The 21,350-nt window shown below is 44.6% G+C and overlaps 1 protein-coding gene across 1 annotated transcript in view; it reads right to left on the minus strand.

Annotated features, from left to right (window-relative positions):
* Positions 1-329: 329 nt before the first annotated feature.
* The window catches only part of USP39 (ubiquitin specific peptidase 39), a 28,249-nt gene continuing 7,228 nt past the window's right edge, over positions 330-21,350 (minus strand). Inside the window, exons 6-13 of the mRNA XM_008700078.2 lie at positions 16,810-17,035; positions 15,529-15,606; positions 14,071-14,138; positions 13,372-13,560; positions 8,418-8,560; positions 4,245-4,380; positions 2,154-2,240; positions 330-847 (exon numbers count right to left, since the gene is read on the minus strand). Of these exons, the coding sequence (XP_008698300.2) occupies positions 800-847; positions 2,154-2,240; positions 4,245-4,380; positions 8,418-8,560; positions 13,372-13,560; positions 14,071-14,138; positions 15,529-15,606; positions 16,810-17,035 (975 nt within the window). The 3' untranslated portion in view covers positions 330-799. The remainder of the gene's footprint in view (positions 848-2,153; positions 2,241-4,244; positions 4,381-8,417; positions 8,561-13,371; positions 13,561-14,070; positions 14,139-15,528; positions 15,607-16,809; positions 17,036-21,350) is intronic.

Consider the following 21,350-nt stretch of genomic DNA (forward strand, 5'->3'; position numbering starts at 1 on the left):
TAATCAACGGCTGAGCTTGCAGAGAGACATTTCTGCTAGATTCTTCTGACCAACTGGCAATCTTTGCTCTGCGCCCCCCACTGGCCTGGCTGAGACTTTCTTAGAACTGCGCAGCAATCGGGTGTCCCTCCTGCCTTCCTTCCCTCCCTCTTCCCTCACACAGCCCTGCACCGCAGCCTGAAACCGCCCACTTCCACACTTCTAGTTAAGCACAGGAATGTATTGCTTTAGTCAGATATTTTGTTACCTAGAGACAAAATGCATCCCAAATGATACACCACCCACAAGCTGGCAATAGCCTAAGGGAAGGATATAAAACAAGAGGCTGGTTTAAAAACAGGAAAACATTTAATCCATTTCAAAATACACATCAGGAAATGAAATGAACCACCGGAAAAACACCTATGATGGAAGAAGGGTATTACTGGCTTCGAGCTCTTATTCCTAGAATCCTGAGGCTCTGACGCGCAGAAGACATTATCTTGCCCTTCAGATACTCCCAGATGCCCAGAAAGAAATTACACACATCTGTTAAAGAGCTCTGGCCTGCTGAAGCTAGAGGGGAGCTAGACAGGATGGGGAAAGGAGCATCAATCTATAATCAACTGATCAAAGAACAGCTGGGTGACGGTGCAGAGCCATCCCAGGTGGGTGGGCCCCTCTGATATCCTGGTGTGAACCTGAACCCACAAAATGGGTTGGCTGAGGGAATGTGCCAGTCAACCTATGTTCAACTACAGCTCTGGTATCATTATATCTTCAGCCAAAGCCCTGGGGACCAAAACCCTAAACTCCTCCTTCAAGCCCCCTGCTGGTTGGTTTCATCATTATCTCGCCTCTTCCAAATCTGTAAGAAATGAATACAACAGACATGTAGGAGCCAGCATTCGATCCACACATATTTATCAAGTACTCGTTCTACCCTAAGCGAGGGACAGCCTGTCGCTACACATCCATACTTGTCTGTCCCCTGAAACAACTAACTCAATCCTCTTTCAGAAAATTCCCTTTTGCTTGATTTTTATCTTTCTACCCACCCCCCCCCACTTTCCGTGCCAAACTTGCTTTCTAAAAAAGAACTCCTAGTTAAGCCTATAACCACAGACAAAGTCACTGAAGAGTTATCTCTAGAACGAAAAGCATCTCCCTTTAACGAGAAGCGTCTCCCTTCTTTTTCCGAAGCTATAGCTTTCTGACACTAGGGAACAAGGGTGTGAAAAGAGCAGGACATGGTGGGGCACTGCCGTTTCTACCGTCTTGGATCTCTGCGCCTTTCGCAGAACTTCCAACAGCCCTAGGTTGGGACAGAGCAGCCCGAGGCTCGCAAGCTCTGTGCTCCTGAGGAGCCTCTCTGAGGAGGGCCCAGGGAGGCATCTGCCATTTTCAGTGGAACACAGGTGGCGGTTACTAATCATGATGACCGTGTATTCTGGATCCAGGTTTGCTGCGCCTTTTTTTATAGTAAGAAATAAGGATGTTTCATTTAATCCATTAAGCAGATGTGAAAAGGAGCATTTTAAGAGGTGCAATCTCTTTGAAAACTGATCAAACTCTTGAATTCTACATACTCAGTGTGTTTGTAAATAAACTTACGGCATGAAAATACAAAACAAAACAAAGCTATAGCTTTTTCTTAGTCTCTGTCTTTCTTCTTTGCCAGGTACCAGGGCAGTTATAAAGAGAAACAGAGATACTCTGCTCCATGAGCTCCCGATCCAATACAGAAGACGTTAGAATAATACGGTTGGTGCTCTGGTAAAGACACACAGAAAGCACTGTGGGGTCACGAAGAGCACTAACTTGACCTGGGATGCTGGGGAAAGCTTCAGAGCCAACTCCTAGCTGGGGTCCTGCTGATTCTAGACTCTTCCTCCTTGAAACCAGACCACACACCTCTGCAAAACTAACCTGGCCACACACATAATCATCCATAAATCTTCCACGCTTCCCTGCCCTTCTCTTTTCTAGCAATCACCCCTGGGCTCTCAGGGCCACATAATCTGGCCCCACCTCACTCCTCCATGCATCCCAATAGGTACCCAGCCTAACCGAGGCTTTAACTCAATCTCACTTCCCGCCTTCACCCACATCACTCCTCTCACTGGCCCCACACCCTATCTGTTCAGCACACACCAAGCTCGTGGCCAACCCACCTGAATGTAAGCCTCTGAGAGTGTGATCATCTGGGGCAGGATGTCAGTCACCTGCAGGTCTTGTAATTCATACCATTTGCCCGTCCCCTGCAAAAAGTATAAAGGGATGGGTTAGTCTGCTCCCTAAAACCAAAAGGTGTAGAAGGAAAGGATCACGGCAAAAAGTGAGAAAAATCAGAATAGCCACTAGACCACCACTCAGAAAGTGTCATAATTAAGAGGGTGCAAGACCTCTGCTTGGCTTCATTCAATTCAAAGAGCTTTTGGGGTGCTGATCTTGGCAGATGGAATCCCTGCCAAGGATTCCTTCAAGTACAATGGAGTCTCCCAACACTTTCAAGAAGAATTTAGGTGGGCGATAAAGAGAAAAAAGAGGAGGCCCTGTACTCCTCACCTAAGATGATTCCTTGTCACTCAAAAATGACAGACTAGACACACTCAGTTAGTTAGCAGGTGCGGTGTTAACTACTGGGAAAGCCTAAAAGTACACATCCCACCCCCCACCCCGGAGAACACAGCAACAGCCAAGAGAAGGGTCCTTGGTAGACAATCAAAATACTAACCGTTTCCTTTGGCCTATAAACCAGTGCCGCAAATACAACAAATCTACCTTCCTTCATGCTGCCATACGCAAGGAGGCAAAGAGTCTTCTGGATTACGGCACAGGCACTGCTGGAAGCTTACCTGCCTCATCCAGCCAAACTTCAAAGAAATGCCAAAGGCAGATACCATAGACTAGAGATATTCAGATAGTCCAACAGCTCAGAATATAGGAAACATAACAAAAGCTCAGGATCACATAATCAAGCCCCCATTCCTGTTTTGAGGACTGGTTAAGAACATGGTGAAACCAGGGGCACCTGGGTGGCTCAGTCAGTTGAGCAGCCAGCTCTATTTTGGCTCAGGTCATGATCTCAGAGTCCTGGGATCGGGCCCTGCATCAGGCTCCATGCTCGGCGGGGAGTCTGCTTGAGATTCTCTCTCTCTCTCTCCCTCTGTCCTACCCCCACTCATGTGTTTTCTCTCTCTCTCAAATAAAAACATTAAAGGTATTAACAACTGTCTCAGAGGTGTATTTTAAAGATACTAATGAGGGGCGCTTGGGTGGTGCAGCCAGTTCAGCATCTGACTCTTGGTTTCCACTCAGGTTGGGAGATCAAGCCATGCTGGGCTCTGCACTTGGCACAGAGTCTGCTTAAGATTCTCTCTGCACCTCTCCCCACTCTCTCAAATAAATAAATACATTTTTTTTAAAAAGCTACAAGATGACCATACATTAAGCACTTGGCCTACTTTCTAGCGCACATCAAAATGCCACTAAACAGAGCAGGTTATTAGACCCACGGTCCCAGAAGACTGACCAAATTAAAACAGTTTGTGCTAGTCATCTGTGTGGTACCAAATACATCTTAAGTACATGTTGCATCCATTTTCAGCTTGAGACAAATTCAAAACAGTTTTTTTAGCTGAAAGAAACCTTTACACCAGTGCTTCATAAGCTTTAATTACACACCAGAGGGTCTTGTTAAAATGCAGATTCTGATTCAGTAGGTTTGGGTAAGGCCCAAGACTCTGCATTTCTAGCGAGTTCTCATAGGATGTCAACGCTGCTAGTTCGAGGATTCCCCTTCAGGTGCTAAGGCTCTAGCCTAGGACAGTGGTGCTCAACCTCGGCTGCACAACGGCATCTCCTGGACAATTTTAACACCATGATGCCTGGTTCCCACCTCCAGAGAACCTAATGCAGTCTTTTAACTCGGACTGGCACTTTGAGCCAGGTTACCTCTGTTCTGGGGGCTGCCTGTGCGCTACAGAGTACTTAGCAGCAACCCTGGCCTCTATTCCAGGTGAAAACCAATGGGTACCAATTATACTGCTCTGATGTAATTGGCCTGGAGTGGCCCAGGAATCAGGATTTAAAAATCTCCCCAGGTGACTGCAACGTGCACCCAAAACCGAGAACCACTACTGAGACGAGCCACCGACAGCTCTAGTACCTGCAGAACGCCAAAGGCCAGGAGAAGACAGGGCAAACTGGAGACAGCTGCCCACCGAAACCCCAAGGGAACCACCACCCTTCTTGGCACTCACGTGATGCAGCACATGGATCCGGTAGGAGCCCTCCGAGGGCTTGCCGTCGTGGACGATGTTGGCGATGAGGTCGTAGGTGGTGTTCTTGTGCGCCGCCTGCACCTCCTCAGACAAGTACTCTCTCAGGTCCACGTTTCTAGTGACGGTGAACATAAAGCCACGAGATCAGACAAAGGCTACCGAGGTCAGGGACATGGTCTCACATCGACGGTCTGCAGAGCTACTGAACCCTATCTTAGAAGCCCGGATCTAGGTAGGCTTGTAGAGCCATGGGAGCCCAGGGTGGTGGAAATTCACACAATTTGCCATAAACATGAGTCAAACTAGAAAGACTGGCTCCACGGGGAAAGCACACTGTTAAAAGCACATCTAGCCGTCAAAGTGCAGGGCCTCGCGTCATTCAGATGCGAACTGGAATGAGGGCTTCTGCCACTTCAGAGACATGTGGGAATGTGAGCAGGTTACACAGCCTAAGGCTCTTCTAAGACATGAAAAGGAGCGTCACCATCCCCTCTGAGATGGTGAGGATTAAGGGAGACAACAGGAGTAACCCGTCACCCTCTGCCCTCTCTGGGAATCCCGCAGCTGCAGTGTTCAGTCGATGCCCGGTCCCTAGCCTCTGGCTATGGAAGGCCTGACCTCATGATTCTGGGAGTCGCCACTGTATACAATCATTTTCACCATTTCAATATGGCAAAGTAGGCAGACCGGTAGCTCCAGCACAGAAGGGGAATTTACTCAAAGTAGAAATGCAGCCAGATGGGGCGCCTGGGTGGCACAGTGGTTAAGCGTATGCCTTCGGCTCAGGGCGTGATCCCGGCGTTATGGGATCGAGCCCCACATCAGGCTCTTCCGCTATGAGCCTGCTTCATCCTCTCCCACTCCCCCTGCTTGTGTTCCCTCTCTTGCTGGCTGTCTCTATCTCTGTTGAATAAAATAAAATCTTTAAAAAAAGAAAAGAAATGCAGCCAGAACCAGGCCTGGGAGAAGAAGCAAGAACCAAGGGAGCCACATGACCTCTTTTCTGCTTCTGACATTGGCTTTGTTTTTCTCCCTCCTTTGGCAGCCCCACTTTCTCTTCTTTAGGTGACCCACCCTGGCTACTCCACAGCTTCTTAATTTCTCAGTTCTGGTTGCCAAAAGAAACTACTGACTACGTTCCTTCAACTGGGACTGAGAAATATCTATTTTATTTTGAATATGTGAACATTCACTTTCAAATATGGAGAAGCATTCTTGAATCTGGAATAAAATCTCCTTTTGTGTTTTCTGTGTTGGATTCTGACCATCAGTTGAAGCATAAATGTATATACCAGTTACTGCAAAGTCAAGTGCTATGATAAATGGCAACTATGAAGACAGGACGAAGACAATTGTGAAGAATTTTCCTATAGTTAAACAGGGAAACAGAGTGACCATTAACATGAATAAGAGAGACTACATCATATTTCTAATCGCTCTAGAACTGATGTGCTGTCTGAGGTACTACCACTCAAAACCTGAACTCCAGTAACGTCATCCGTGAGGGATTCGTGGGAAATGCTAACAATGGTCTTGTCCGTGGTCACCTCCAGATGTACATCTCCCTCTGAATTATAGACTGTGATTATATTACCTGTCCAGAAATACAAATGTAAACCATGTGGTAATAAACACACACGCAACTTTGTTCTTACTATGTAGCTTTCTACATGTTAGTGACAGCTATTTACTTCTACAGACTAACAGTGTACCACATAAACTGTAACATTTATTGTTAAAGATAATTTAGAGAGGAGTTGAAGGAGATGCGTGTGAGCTCCAGAGAGCCAGAAGGCCTGCTGGCTGCTCACAGCTGTCTTCTCCAGCTAGCTCTCCTCAGCTTCAACAACAGCTGTCCAGACTTGTTTGTCTGAACAAGTCCTAGACATCTTCAGGAGTATTAATACTCAGGTTTTCATGACTGAACCAAAACTGTTCAGTGATAAAAGGAAATGAACACATGTTAAATCATTTTGTTTTAGAAAAGAGCCGAAGGAGCCACTACGCTCCTCTCCCAATCAGAACAGTCCAATCCGGAGAACACCTAATTAGCTGGAAGTGCAGCTTTAATCCTATGCTCCAAAAACCCTACCTCCAAAGGAGCAGAGGGCACCTAATCACTGCAAGTCTGATCAATCTCTAGTAAAAAGATGTGTTATGAATAAAACAGGAGAAAAATAAGGTATGAAAAGAATCCTTTTCAAAAAGTGGAGAATTTAGGGGCGCCTGGGTGGCTCAGTCGGTTGAGCATCCGACTCTTGGTTTTGGCTCAGGTCATGATCTCACGGGTCATGAGATTGATAGAGCCCTGCATCAGGCTCCTTGTTCAGCATGGAGTCTGCCTGGGATTCTTTCCCTCTTCCTCTCCCTCCCCCTCTGCCCCTCCCCCAGCTTGCACATGTGCTCACTCAACCACTCTCTTTCTCACCCACGCATTCTCTAAAATAAATCAGTCTTAAAAAAAAAAAAAAGGTGGAGACTTTAGCTAATCTAGAACCATATTACTCTAAAAGTAATTATAGTGCATAAAGCATTTAAAGTACAGGTTTCCAGAATTAGTCTCTAAAAGGCTGACTAGCTAAGAATTTATCTTTTTCTCAACTTCTCCAAAGTAAGCTTTCCAAAGGACAAACTACTGAAGTCACTTACCAAAAACCTAAATGCAACTGGTAGCCAAATAAACATACTCCAGGTGCAATATAAAAGAAACCAACGGAGTAAGGCCATTTCTGTGGTGACTGAGCAGGGACTATTATCGATACACAGTCCTCCTTCCTCCGGAACTGCCCTCCAGTCAAGAGCACTCCCTCCTCCCAGGAACACACTGGTGACTGTGGAAACTCCCAAGAGTCCAGTACTGAAGGAAAACCCCACCACATGGACTTTCAAAGAAAGGTCCCCTGTGGTCTCACTCAAGGTAGCAGAGAGCTGGCTTCCATGTCCCCAGTCTCACTCTGTCACACAGACAAGATGCTAGTGAAGCACAAGAAGAGCAAGTGAGAGATTCTCCTGCAATGCTAACTACAAAGGTGTTCTCCCTCACCCCTTAGCTGTTCTCAGAGTCTTGGCGATCATGGAACCAGGAATAATAAAATGCTATTCTTGGAAGGACCCCGAGGGTTCACCTAATCCAACCTCTCATTTTATCCACGTCAGAGTAACTCCAGAAAATATGTAACCAACCTGCCCAAAGTCACACAGCTAGAATGGCACAGCACTCGGGCCTCTTTACTTTCACATACTACCCTCTGAAACACTACCAGAATTAAGAGCTGGAACCATTTTCAAAGGAGAAACTGGCAGTCTTGGTATGGTTTGGGCAACTGGGAAACGGAGAGGGATGGAGAGAGAAAGAAAGGAAGAGATGAGCACTTACACATTACAGCTCCCACACTTCGACAAGAAGCTCCCTTAGGGCTCCACTCTTACCTAAACACCAGCAAAGACACCCTTACTCCTCCTGCCAGTCCTGCCTCCAGGTTTCTCCGTGTTCTCAGAGATATCTTCTTCAGAGTGTGAAAAACCATGTCTCCTGAGAACTGAAAAACTGTCTACCCCCAAGAGCCTCTTGCAGGAGCTTTCTGAGTTAGAAAGTAGTAAAATGAAAGCATCTGGCACAACTCCTCCCCAATTTGCATTAAAATACTCATAGATGTTCATAAAAAGACAAATGCATGGTAAACATTAAAAATAAAACCATATATCAAAATTTATCTTTCTCACCAACAGGGAAGGACCCCAAGATGGCAAATTAATGTGGAACCATCCCCACTGTTTGTGCCTAACTACAGTATGCAAGAAGACGCAAAGACCAGCAAATAGACAGACTCTAACTGCTCGGGATCATCTTCGAAGCCAGACAGAATCCTACCTGTCCTGCCCTACTTTCATCAACATTTTTCCCTACACTGAAAGACTATACTTCGCAGCAAGCAACAGGAGAGAAGATGAAAGGGCTGCCTCGAGGTAAACATCTATCTTTGAAGTCCCTGAAATATTTATATCCTTCCAGCAACCCTTAACTTACATCATGTAGGTAGGCTCTGTTCCCAACAATCTCTAAGACAGTCCAAAATGAATAATGGTACAAAAATATGAAAAGAGATTCCGGCTCACTCCCCCTAAGAGGAAGTGAAGCAAGGTAGTACTCACGTAATAGGGAAGTTGACAATGGTTGGATTCTTCTCCACAAAGAAATTGTTTTTAGTGAATCTCTTAATACAAAAGATGAGATATGGAGGCAGCTTGGTGAGCTGGAAGCGTTTTAGAAAGTTCTCCTTGTAGGTCTTATATTCCTAGACAGAGTGAGAAGGAAATTATCAATTTAGTGCGGGAGTACTGGGGCAAGGGTGTGAGTTTTGTTTTGGTTTAGATTTTTAATATATAATTCTGCCTTCGCTTAAGAATTCAGAAGATGGGGGCGCCTGGGTGGCTCAACTGGTTAAGCGTCTGCCTTTGGCTTGGGTCATGATCCAGAAGTCCCAGGATTGAGTCCTGCATTGGTCTCCCTGCTCAGCGGGGAGTCTGCTTCTCCTTCTGCCTCTGCCACTCCCCCTTGCTCATGCATTCTCTCATGCTCTCTCTCAAATAAATAAATAATCTTTAAAAAAAAAAAAAGAATTCAAAAGACACCTGATCCCAGAAGCCACGTAAAGGCTTAGGGACAGCAACATGTCTAAGGCTGCCTAAAAAACAACTGCGGGGTCATGTTTACACCAGCACGTGAGCATACTGCTGAACTCCATCCACGGCAATGTGCGTATGCTTCCAAGGAAAACAAAAATGTCAGATGAAAAAATGGTTAAAAACTGCAGAATTAAAACCACAAAAGTCTTGGAGTGCTTGGGTGGCTCAATCAGTTAAGCATCTGCCTTCAGCTCAGGCATGATCTCCAGATCCTGAGATGGAGCCCCGTGTCAGGCCCCCTGCTCAGTAGGGGTCTGCTTCTCCCTCCCCCTCTCCCCCTCTCCCCCACACATGCTCTCTCTCACTCTCTCTCTCTCAAATATATAAAATCTTTCAAAAAAAAATAAAACCACATAAGTCTCACTGAATTCAAAATAAGGAAGAACCTCCTGACCACGAGAGGCATACACCCACAGAACGTCACCTCTGAAGCAGTGAGGGACCCCTCATTATCGAGGGTATGCTAGCAGATGTAAGAGCTAAAACCACAAAAGTCTTGGAAGAAAACACAAGAGTAAATTTTCATGACCTGGGATTTGACAACGGATTCTTACATATGAAACCAAAAGCACACACTTCACAAGAACACCTAGACAGCATTTCATCGAAACTTAAAACTTCTGTGCTTCAAATGATACTATCAAGAGGGTGAAGCTGCAGTCTACAGAAGAGGAGAAAATGTTTGCAAAATCAGACATCTGATAAAGGACTGGAATCTAGATTATATAAAGCACTCCTACAAGTCAATCATAAAAAAATAACCCAGGTAAAAAACATACAAAGGATCTGAATAGACAGTTCTTCAAAGATGATACACAAAGGTCCAAGGAGCACATGAGAAGATACTTAGCAGCATTAGTCATCAGGGAACTACAACTCAAAACCATAATGAGCTACCACATGACACCTACTAGGGTGCCTCTCACCCAGAAGACGAACAGTAACGAGTGTCGGGCAAGACGCTGACAAACTGGAACACGCATTCACTGCCGACAGGGACACAACATTGTGCAGCCACCTCAAAAAACAGCCCGCAGTTCCTCACATGGCTAAACAGAAGAGTTACCACACAGCCCAGCAATTCCGCTTAATTACCACCCGAGAAGAATGGAAACGCATTCACAGGACATCTTGTAGACTAATATTTATGGCAGCATTATTCACAGTAGCCAAAAGGTAGAAACAATCCCAAATGTCCATCAACTGACAACCAGATAAACAAAGTATGGTGTATTCACACAATGGGATATTATTTCGCCACAAAAAGAAATGAAGCAGCAACACATGCTACAACATGGACGAACCTTGAAAGCATTACACTAAGTGAAAGAAGCCAATCACAGAAGAGCACAGATTACAGGATTCCACTTGTACGAAATGTCCAGAATAGGCAAATGCAGAGAGACAGAAAGTAGATTAGAAAATTGCCGGGGCGCCTGGGTGCCTCAGTCTGCGATCCGGCCCCGCATCAGGCTCCTCCGCTGGGAGCCTGCTTCTTCCTCTCCCACTCCCCCTGCTTGTGTTCCCTCTCTCGCTGCCTCTCTCTCTCTCTCTGTCAAATAAATAAATAAATAAAATCTTAAAAAAAAAGAATGAAAAAAAGAAATTGCCTACAGCTGGGGGAGATGAGAAAGTTGAGAAGGTAAGTTAAGGGTAATGAAAACACAAATAACGAAAATGTTGTAAAACTAACCGTGGTAGTAGCACGTATCTGTGGATATAGTAAAAACCATTCAATTATAAACTTTAAATGGGTTCATTATATAGTATGTGAATTGTATCTCAACAAAGCTGTTTTTTGTTTTGTTTTTTTTTAAATCAAGTTCCCCTGTCACATGATGAGTAACCTGAGAGCACTGGAGAAATAAGCATTCCATCTCTACTACACACACCATAGATACCTTTCTGGTAAATTCTTGGTCATCTATAGGTATAAGCACTACTGGAAAAAATATCTTTTTGTTGGTATCAAGTAACTTCTGCGTGGTTGAAATAACATACTGTATTAAAAGCAAAAAAAAAATTGCTTAAGGTTTTTTTTGGTTTTATTTCAATTTATTCATTTGAGAGAGAGAGAGCATGAGTGGGGGGCGGTCAGAGGGAAAAGCAGACTCCCCACTGAGCTCAGAGCCCAACTCAGGGCTGAGGGGCTCAATCCCAGGACCCTGAGATCATGACCTGAGCCAAAGGCAGATGCTTAACCGACTGAGCCACCCAGACACCCCTAACGGTTTTTATTGTTAAGTAAGCTCTACATGTGGGGCTCGCACTCACAACGCTGAGATCGGGAGTTGCATGACTGAGCCAGCCAGGCGACCTCCCCCCACACCCACCACCACAAAAAAGTGTTTTTAATCAGGTAAATGCTAAGAGATTTCACTGCCCACATCTGAATCTATGAACAAGTGGACACAAGAAGCATTCACTTTAATTATCTCAGACTAGGGAAGGATTTAACACATAAATGATATCACAGCATAACACACAGTTTCCTCAGGAGTTCCAGAAATCGTGGGGGAAGAATTTCACCATAGACAGCAGTACCACATTCATACAGCAAGGATCAATTCAGCTGTAACTACACATCACATTGTAACAGCACTGTTAATTTTACTGGTTTCAAAATGTTGTTTGCGTAACTCATAAATGTATTATAATTTCATACTTGCTTAAAAGCCATAGGTATTAATGAGCTTATACCAAAGTTTACATTTACGCTAATTTAAGTATTATTATAGTAAAAATAAATGTAAATCAATACTGAGGGCTCAAGGGAATCTTAATATTACTTAAGTTTGAACAAACAGTGATAACAAGAGTGCCATGGCTGAAAAAGCCAGATGAAAAATCAGGAGTTTAGATTCCCAGCTCTGTCACTCAAAACCATAAAATAAAGAAACTGAGCTACACAAACCCTAAGGTCTCTCTTTCACTTCCCTAAAATGAAACAAGTCTAAATAACATCTTAGGTGTCACTGTTACCAATCTCTGTGCGTGTGTGTGTGTGCACACGTGTGTGCATGTGTATGGGTGTGTGTGAGAGACACAGGCAGCTGCCACTGTCCATGGATATCCAGGGCTGTTTGTGCTTACTAACCTTGCTAACAGTATCTGACAATGGACTGGGGCATAAGACGGAAACAGTGACGGAGGTCAGGGGAGGCATGTTTTAGAGTGCTGGGGGGGCTGCCTAGCTCACAATTGAGACTTTTCGAGGAAGGGCCCCTAAGTCACAGGGTCCTTGAACAGAAAGGACACCTGATTCCAGAGGGCCTTTCAACTCCCTCCGGGGAACCTAGAGTAGCGTGGCAGAGGCTGGGCCTTGGGGATAAGGTAACAGCAGCCTGTACAAGGGACAATCACAGACTGCCACTTCTGACAACCCCCTTGCTCTCGTTCCGTCCTTCCCAAGTCCTGCTCAGTTCAAGTCTTCCTAAGATCCTAGGGAGATGCCTTCCAATAAAGTTTCTCTTTTAGTGAGCTTTCTGTTGGTATTTAATATCTGAAAGCAAAAGAATCTTAGCTAATGAAGAGAAAGGGCAGAAAGGTTTTGGAATGAGACATTAAGTTAGAAAAAAATCTCCGAGTAAATTCTCCCAAAACCAAAAGGATTAAATTTGTCTGGCATGAAGAAGTAAATTAAACCAAGAAACAGTTAATTCAGTAGATAAAAAGACACTTTTAACTTCATAAGAAGTAATATTACAGGGGCACCTGGGTGGTCAGTCAGTTAAGTGGCTGGCTTTTGATTTTGGCTCAGGTCATGATCTCAGGGTCCTAGGATTGAGCCCTGCATTGGGCTCCATGCTCGGCAAGTAGCCTGCTTCTCCCTCTCCCTCTGCCCCGCTGGTGCTCTCTCTAAGAAATAAAATCTTAAAGAAAAAAAAGCGTCAAGTACAGTTCTCAGCAGGACTTTGTGTCTCCAAGAACCACTGCTCCCTCTGCTCCTCCCCACCCCCCACCCAGCTTGCAGGCCCGCCCATACATGCTCGCTCTCTCAAATCAATCCGTCAATCTTAAAAAAGAAAAGTAATGTGACAGTAAGAACAAATTATTTTATTTATTTCTACTTTAGCTCTGTTTTTTTCCATTTCAATACTGACACTACATTTTTTAAAAGATGGGAGTTTTTCCTACTTTTCTGAGTTTCTACTGTCCGAAATAGCCCCTCCTTTCTTCAACCTACCCAGAGGGAGATGGTTTAAAGGAACATAAGAGAAGTACAAGAGAGGGCACAGCAAATCAAGTTAAGTTTGGGGTGACCAGCTAGAAACAGCAATGGAGTCTGGGAGGCTCAGTACAGACAATATGCTTTATGATAAATGCATTCCACAGATGCGGCGGCTTTGAAGTCGAAAAAGAAACTGAAAACGTCAAGGGAGAGAGAAGCCTCAGCAGGGCAACTGTGCAAATGTGCTACCTTCTCCGTGATGCCGTTGAACTTGGCGAGGATGTTGAAGAGCGGCACCTGAGGGATGATGAGCTGCTCCTTCTCGTCCTTGTAGAGGGGGGCAGTCGGGAGGTCGAGCGTCAGGTACATGAAGGTGGACTCCACCATCGTCTCCTGGTACTCGTCATTCTGCAGCAGCTGCTCTTTCTCCTCTGCCGGCTAGAGATGGAGGAGAGGAGGGAAGGCGTGTGCGCAGTACAGAGACCACCACACACACGGAAAGAAACAGTGTTTTTGTTACATTACTTCATTTTGTACTGAAGTGAACGAAGATGGTGCCCGAGAGACTGGGCATTTCATGGGCAACAGCACCGCCTGGTTAGGGTAATGCAAAAACTGATGGGCTCCCATCTTCAAAGACATTTTATTTAAAAACCAGACTACTTACAACGTTTTCAGATGATCTAGAAAGCTCACCTGAGAGCTGAAAAATCATGCCAGCGCCAGCCAGTGGCCAGGCCGCTTAACCAGCAGACTACAGCCTCCCATAACTCCCACAATTAGGTACACTGGTGTGACAGGAACCTGAGGAACAGTCCCTTGGCCAGTGTTTTCTACAACCTCATCCTGGGACAAGAGGCCTTGACAGATCTCTAAGCCTCTCTTTGTCAACCCTAAATCCCCTCAGGCAAGATAAATCAGGCCAACAGTCAGGTTCAACTCACTCACCAGATCAGGATGAGGAAGCTTTTTAGTGAAGATCCTCATGGACCCCTGGAAAACATCAGTCACAATAGCTGTAGAAACAAAAATGCAAATTCTGTCAGGTTGGATAGCGTTTCTAAAATACAGTTCTAACTTCTAAATTTCCGAAACAAACCAGCATCTTCCAGCATAAGAGCCAAAGCTCTCACTAAACACAGAAGAACCTGTATAACATATACCACCACGGTACCCTCATCGTTATTTGCGTAAATAATTATTTTATGTCTGTCTTCTCCACAAGATGCCCTTTGACCCTCCAGCACAGGGCCAGGCCCATAAGAGAAAAATTAAGTGTGTCTGAAATGAATGAATAATTTATAAAGCTTAGAGACTTATGAATCACAAAGAATTCTCAAGCAAAACAAGACACGTCCAAAGAATTGCCCATAACCATATGCTGTGTGCAAAGGAAGAGAGAGTCCCCCTTGCGCTAGACATAAAAGAAAAATGCAGACTAAGGGACGGAGCAGAAGAGAACCAAAGCAAAGAGAGAAAGTACGACAGGGTTCTAGAATCCTGAAAGGACACGAGTTACGGAACTTGGAGGCTGCGCACAGGTGGAAGCCATCTGGTGGAGGTGGCAGCACCAGCTCACAACTCCACAGCAGTAAACATCAACAACAGCAGAACTGAAAAAAGGGGCAAGAAAAAAAACTGCATTCGGTCTCCAAAATTACTCCTCTAGCTCGGCAGTCTCTAAGCTTAGAGTTATTTCTGGCATTCATGGAAACGAACTACTGATATGCCAATGTGGAAGTGAAGGGACACAGGACTTGAAGTCTCAGAATCTGTGTGGAGGCCAGACTCATTTCTCCAAGTACAGGCCAGGAGGAGGAACTAGCTTTTACTCTGCTTCACCAGTAAACTCAGAAGCCAGGCAAACACTCCATGAGCCCTCGTCACGTCAACTCTTGCACTGCCAGACTAAGCTGACAACACGCTGCCCAGCCCCTCAGTGTGGAACTGGGTCAGGGTTTGTACAGCACAGTTATATCCATTTCCATGGAGTACGCATGCCATTGAATTAACCATATCCTAATTTCTTTAAATGGAAAGGAGCCTATTCAGGAATAAAATTTAGTTCACGCATACATAAACACTACCCTAACACAAAAAAATCAACAGTTAAGAATAGGACGGGAAGGGGCGCCTGGGTGGCTCAGTCGTTAGGCGTCTGCCTTCGGCTCAGGTCATGATCCCAGCACTCTGGGATCGAGCCCCGCATCGGGCTCCCTGCTTAGCAGGAAGCCTGCTTCTTCCTCTCCCACTCCCCCTGCTTGTGTTCCCATTCTCGCTGCCTTTCTCTCTGTCAAATAAATAAATAAAATCTTAAAAAAAAAAAAAATAGGAGGGGAAGTTGCAAAGTGCCCGCAAAAGGAAGGAAACAAAAGAAGAGCTCTTTTACAAAAGAACAAGACTTACTCTTCTTTTTCTTCTTTGTGCCCCCCAGCGCTGAGTGTAGAGCATTCAGAAACCAGGACAGAAAGTCAACTCCATCCCCTGGAAAAGAAGGAAGGGTGGGGCATGTCGGAGCTGCAAATTAGTATAACCCACACCATGCACTGGCTGGCATGATGCCACATTCCTGGTTTTCCTCCTTCCCTTCAGGCCACACCATCCTGTCCCCTGGGCATCCTCCTCTATGTGGCCATTAAATGCTGGCACTCCTCAAGGTCGAGCTCTTATCTTTACTCTCTCCCTGGGCTCTCTGACCCAACCAGGACCTTCGATTATCATCTCTACTTCAAACCTGTCTCTCACTACCCACCAAAAGCCAGTATTGAATGTCCCCTCTAAAGCACTTCTCAGCCAGAATCATGTTTTTAAAACTTAAGTCTGATGTCACACCTTGGCTTACAAGCCTTCACTGACTCTCTACTGCTGTCAGGATATAATCCCAGCTCCTTCTAGTGGCACATAAACACGATGATCCAGCCCCTCCCTCCCACCTCGGCTCTCACACTGTTCCCTGGACTCTAAGCACCCAGCTGCCGGCAGCTTTCCGTCTGTTCTGGGCACGTCCACGCTGTTGGCAGTATCCTCTCTACCTGGAGTGCCCAGCTCCGACCTATCTCCACTGTGCCTGGAACTCAGCCAGCTCCTCCTCCACCCTGACCCCAGCCGACCTCCCGTGTGCTCAGCTGGGGCTCCTTGCTCCATGCTCCCTCCCAGAGCATACTTCACTTCCTCTATCACAGCACTCACACCCTGGAGTCACCTTTTTACACAACTATCTTCCCCACTAGAATGGGAGCTCCTGGAAGAAAAAAACCGTGCTGCTTATCCCTGTACAGGAGACAAGAGATGCTGTATGAGATCCAGGTGCTGAGAGCTCCAGAGTGTCCACTTTCCTCACATGGCAATAACTAGTTGGACTTGGAGGGATAAAAATAGTCAAAATAGGTTATCAGAAAATCTAGTCTGCAACATGACAAAATGAAAAGCAAACGTGGCAAGTGCTTCAGGGTCTCCTAGTTTTCCCAAGCCATACAGTTTAGTTTACCAAACAAGACAGACTTTCTATCTGGCTGAAGTCTCAGGACTCTGAGCAGGGCAGGCTGATGAAAGAGGAGGAACCCAATCACACTATCAACTAGACACTCACCTGATTACTACAAAGTTTGCTGTAAGCACAAGTAAATTTGCTCATCAAACTAGTTTTGTTGCCCTCCCATCAGAAAAGATGAATGACTCACTCCTCACCTTGCTTGGTGATCTGAAAGGTCTTCTTGCTGCAAAGGACAACAGCCTGAAGCATCTCGTGGGGAGAGACGTGTGCCTTGAAATTTCGAGGGTTCCAGAGCTTTCTCATCAGCTCTCCAAAACGCTGGACCAACAAGAACATGATATCCCCTGGAGGACGCTTAATGTTCTTATAATTGTCTTCTTCCAGGAAGTAGTTCCGGAGAGGAGGAACATTAGACAAAGCCTGGAAGTCGAACACTCCAATTAATCCAGAGCCCCTGTGTAGGGCCCCTGTGTATAACCCGGGGGGCAAGCTCTTCTACTAGAACTGGGCCTGTGATGGCCTTCAAGAGTCAGAAGGAAATGCTCAGGTTTAAAGTTCATGTTATAGAAACATCCTCTGTACTAAGTTTCACGTAAAGTCCAGCTCTGCAGACGCTTTACTGACGTAAACATAACAAAGAAAGTTTTGTTTTGTTAAGATTTTACTTTTTTTTTTTAAGCTGACCTTTTATTTTTTTAAAGATTTTATTATTTATTTGTCAGAAGTGGGGGGGGGCAGCGTACAAGCAGGGGGAGTGGCAGGCAGAGGGAGAAGCAGGCTCTCCGCTGAGCAGAGCCCAATGCGGGACTCGATCCCAGGACCCTGGGATCATGACCTGACCAGAAGGCAGACACTCAACCGACTGAGCCACCCACGCATCTTAAGATTTTACTTTTTTCAAGCAATCCCCACCCTCAGCATGGGGCTCAAACTCACAATCCTAAGATCCAGGGTCACATGCTCCACCAACAAAGCCACCAGGTGCCTCAAGGAAGTTTAAAAAAAAAAAAAAAAAGTATTCAAGTCCCTATCCACTGACCAACTTTTTTTTTTAGATTTTATTCTCAGATTCTTAACCGACTGAGCCACCCAGGTGCCCCCACTGACCAACTTTTTTTTAAATAATTTCTTTTATTTACTCTAATTAGGCCTGTGACTATGTTTAAAATCATCTTAAAATATCTTTAAAATGTTTTTCCCAAATGTGGTATTTACTGAGAACTGTAATAAATATAAAATAAGCAAAATGAAAATGAATTATATATAAAAATAACACAAAATGAATATATGTATATATATAACGTATATATATATATAATGACTAATTATGTTAGGATCAAGGGAGGCCTAGGTGACTCAGTCAGTTAAGCGTCTGCCTTCAGCTCAGGTCATGATCCTAGGGTCCTGGAATCAAGCCCCACATCTGGCTCCGTGCTCAGCTCCTCTGCTCCTCCCCTCTGCTCGGCGCTTACTCTATCTCGCGCACTCTCTCTCTCTCTTTCAAATAAATAAATCTTTAAAAAAAGATTCTGTTAGGATTGAAATGATCAAAAGGTTTAGGAAAACAAAAATACATTTTACCTCATTAAGCAAAGAGATAAAGACTAGCCATGCTGGTTCAGGAAGAAATACGTGCTCATCCGCGTGAGCTACAAAACCGGAAGGAAGAACACAGGACAGACCCTAAACACACGCGGTTTCCCCGAAGGCCCCTCCTGACAGGTTTGTGAATTCTCACCAACACTCTGCTTACCATGAGCACAGACTTCTTTGGTGAGGTGATCTGTTTAGAAAGGAGGATCGGTGTTTCTGCTAAACACAACAAACCCAGGCGTCTTCGAGGAAGACAACTCAGGACACAGGGAGCACCATCACAACAGACCAGCCCTTCAAGCTTAGCTCAGATAAACCAACAAGGACTTCACGCTTAGAGAAAAATTACTTAAAAAATGAGTTACTATCTAAAGGAAAGGAGTGTGGATAAAGTTCTTCCTAGTTCTCAGTCATCCAAGCTGTGGAGGGAGGTTGCTCTCCAGTTTCAGCAACAATACAAAAAGTATCAGAGAGAAATTATTCAGCCTCCAAATGGAGAACTTTGTCCATTCAATCCCATTCTAGTGGCAATAATATCACAGAGAGTTTGTTCATCTATTTTATAAATAAAAAATTCCTCTGGGAACAACTAACTAGAAGGAGATATTTGCAACATATACAACAGAAAAAGACTAATATATATCTCAGAGCTCAGTGAAATAAACCACCAATAGAAAAACGAGCACATACGGCCCAACAGCGCATGAAAAAATCTTAGTAATCAACTTTAGAAGTGAATAAAAAAAGGTACCTTAAACGTATCAAAATGGGGAAAAAAAATAACAGTGTAACAATGACAATTCAAAATGAAGAACCTCTTTTATGTTGCTGATGGGTTTGTAAGTTGCTACAAACACCCTACAGCCTAGAATCTAGGCCCTAGATACATTAATACGAGAGGTGATGATTAAGCTACGATTCATCCACAAAATGGGTGAACGTGTAATCACCGAAGATGCTGCACAAGACCAGGCAGAGGCCTATTTCAGAGGTATTACAGGTTTGGTCTCAAACCACCACAATAAAGCTAATACTGCAATAAAGAGAGTCAAATGAATTTTTGGGGTTTCCCAATGCATCATAAAGGTTATGTTTACACTATGCTGTAGTCTACTAAATATGTAATAGCTTATGTCTAAAAAAACAATGTACATATCTTAATTTAAAAACACTTCATTGCTAAAAAATGCTAAGCATCTGGGCACTTTAATAGCTCAGTGGGTTAGGCTCTCTCTAATTAAAAAAAAAAGCTAACCATCATCTGAGCTTTCAACGAGTCACTATCTTTTTGCTGGTGGAGGGTCCTGCCTCCATGCTGATGGCTACTGACTGACCAGGCTGCTGAAGGCTGCGGTGACTGCGGCAGTTTATTAAAATAAGACAACAATGAAGTCTGCGTTTTCAATTGACTCTTCCTTTCACGAACAATTTCTCCCTGGCATGTGATGCTGTTTGACAACATTTTACCCATAGCACAACTTTCTAAATTGGAGTCAGTCCTCTACAATCCTCCTACTGCTTTATCAACTAAGTTTATGTAATATACCAAATCCTTTGTTGTCATTTCTACAATCCTCACAGCATCTTTTTTTTTTTTTTAAGATTTTATTTATTTGACAGACAAAGAGAGCATTAAGCAGGGAGAGTGACAGGCAGAGGGAGAGGGAGGAGCAGGCTCCCCACCGAGCAGAGAGGGGCTCAATTCCAGGACCCCAGGATCATGACCTGAGCCAACAGCAGATGCTTAACCGACTGAGTAACCCAGGCGCCCTGGACCCTCATAGCATCTTCATCAGTAGATTCCATCTCAAGAAACCACTTTCTTGGCTCATCCATAAAGAGCAACTCCTCTTCGCTAACATTTTATGAGACTGCAGCAATTCAAATATAATAATAGAATTATCAAAACATGACAATCACGAAGTGATCAGAAATTGGTGTTGAAAGGCTTCCTCGACACAGGGTTGCCACAAACCTTCAATTTGTAAAAAGCGCAGTATCTGGGAGGTACAATAAAGCACAGTGCAATAAAATGAAGTATGTCTGTACTGATTTCATAATATACTTTTTTTAAGATTTTATTTATTTTAGAGAGAGAAAAAGAGAGAGCGCAAGAGCACATGAGTGGGGGGAGGGACAGAGGGAGAGAGAGAATCCCAAGCGGACTCCGCGTTAAGCAGAGAGAGCCTGAGGCGGGGCTCAATCTCACAAACTTAAGATCAGGACATGAGCCAAAATCAAGAGCTGGGACACTCAACCAATCGAGCCACCCAGGCACCGCTTTCATAATAGGCTTTTGAGCCAGCCCAGGACAGAGCGCTAGAGAAAGGAAAGAAGAAAGCCCTCACTTTATACATTCTACATCTTCCACCCACCCCATAAGTGTTTATGCTTATAAATTTTTTAAATTAATTTTGGTCAATCAAGCAAGATTATTAATTTTCTTGTGTTTACCAACATTTTCTAGTTTTTGTACAATGTGTATATATTACTCATATAACTTTAAAAAAAAACAAAATTTAATTGCAAATAGGACAACTCTGGCTTTCTGCATTCCCCACTTCGGGGCTTAAGCACAAGAGCAGGATCAAGACATAAGACAAACAGCACAAGGAACATCTGGACTATTAAAAAAAAAAAAATGCATCATCTCACACACGTGTTTCTTATTTGGTACTACCAGGCCACACACACATTCCATCTTTCATTCCCGGAAAACTCCAGAGGCCCATGAGCCCAGAGGCTAGAAAAGGCCTCACCATTTGGCAGCAGCCCTTTGAGCAGACATCAGAATGTTATTTGGTGCAGAACAGTCAAGTACAGGGGCGCCTAGGTGGCTCAGCTGGTGAAGCATATGCCTTCGGCTCAGGTCAGGATCTCAGGGTCCTAGAATCAAGCCCCACGTCAGGCTCCCTGCTCAGCAGGGAGTCTGCTTCTCCCTCTCCCTCTGCCCCCTGCCCCACTCGTGCTCTCTCTCTAATAAATAAGTAAAACCTTTAAAAAGAATAAAAAAGAGTCAAGTACAGTTTTCAGCAAGACCTGGTGTCTCCAAGAACCACTGAGTATATCAGAAGAGAGTCATTTCTCGGCTCAGCTTCATAGTGTTCCCAGGTCACCTCCGCCCCCATTGTCCCCATCCTGA

Source organism: Ursus maritimus, unplaced genomic scaffold, assembly GCF_017311325.1.
Source record: "Ursus maritimus isolate PB19 unplaced genomic scaffold, ASM1731132v1 scaffold_6, whole genome shotgun sequence".
Classification (NCBI taxonomy): Eukaryota; Metazoa; Chordata; class Mammalia; order Carnivora; family Ursidae; genus Ursus; species Ursus maritimus.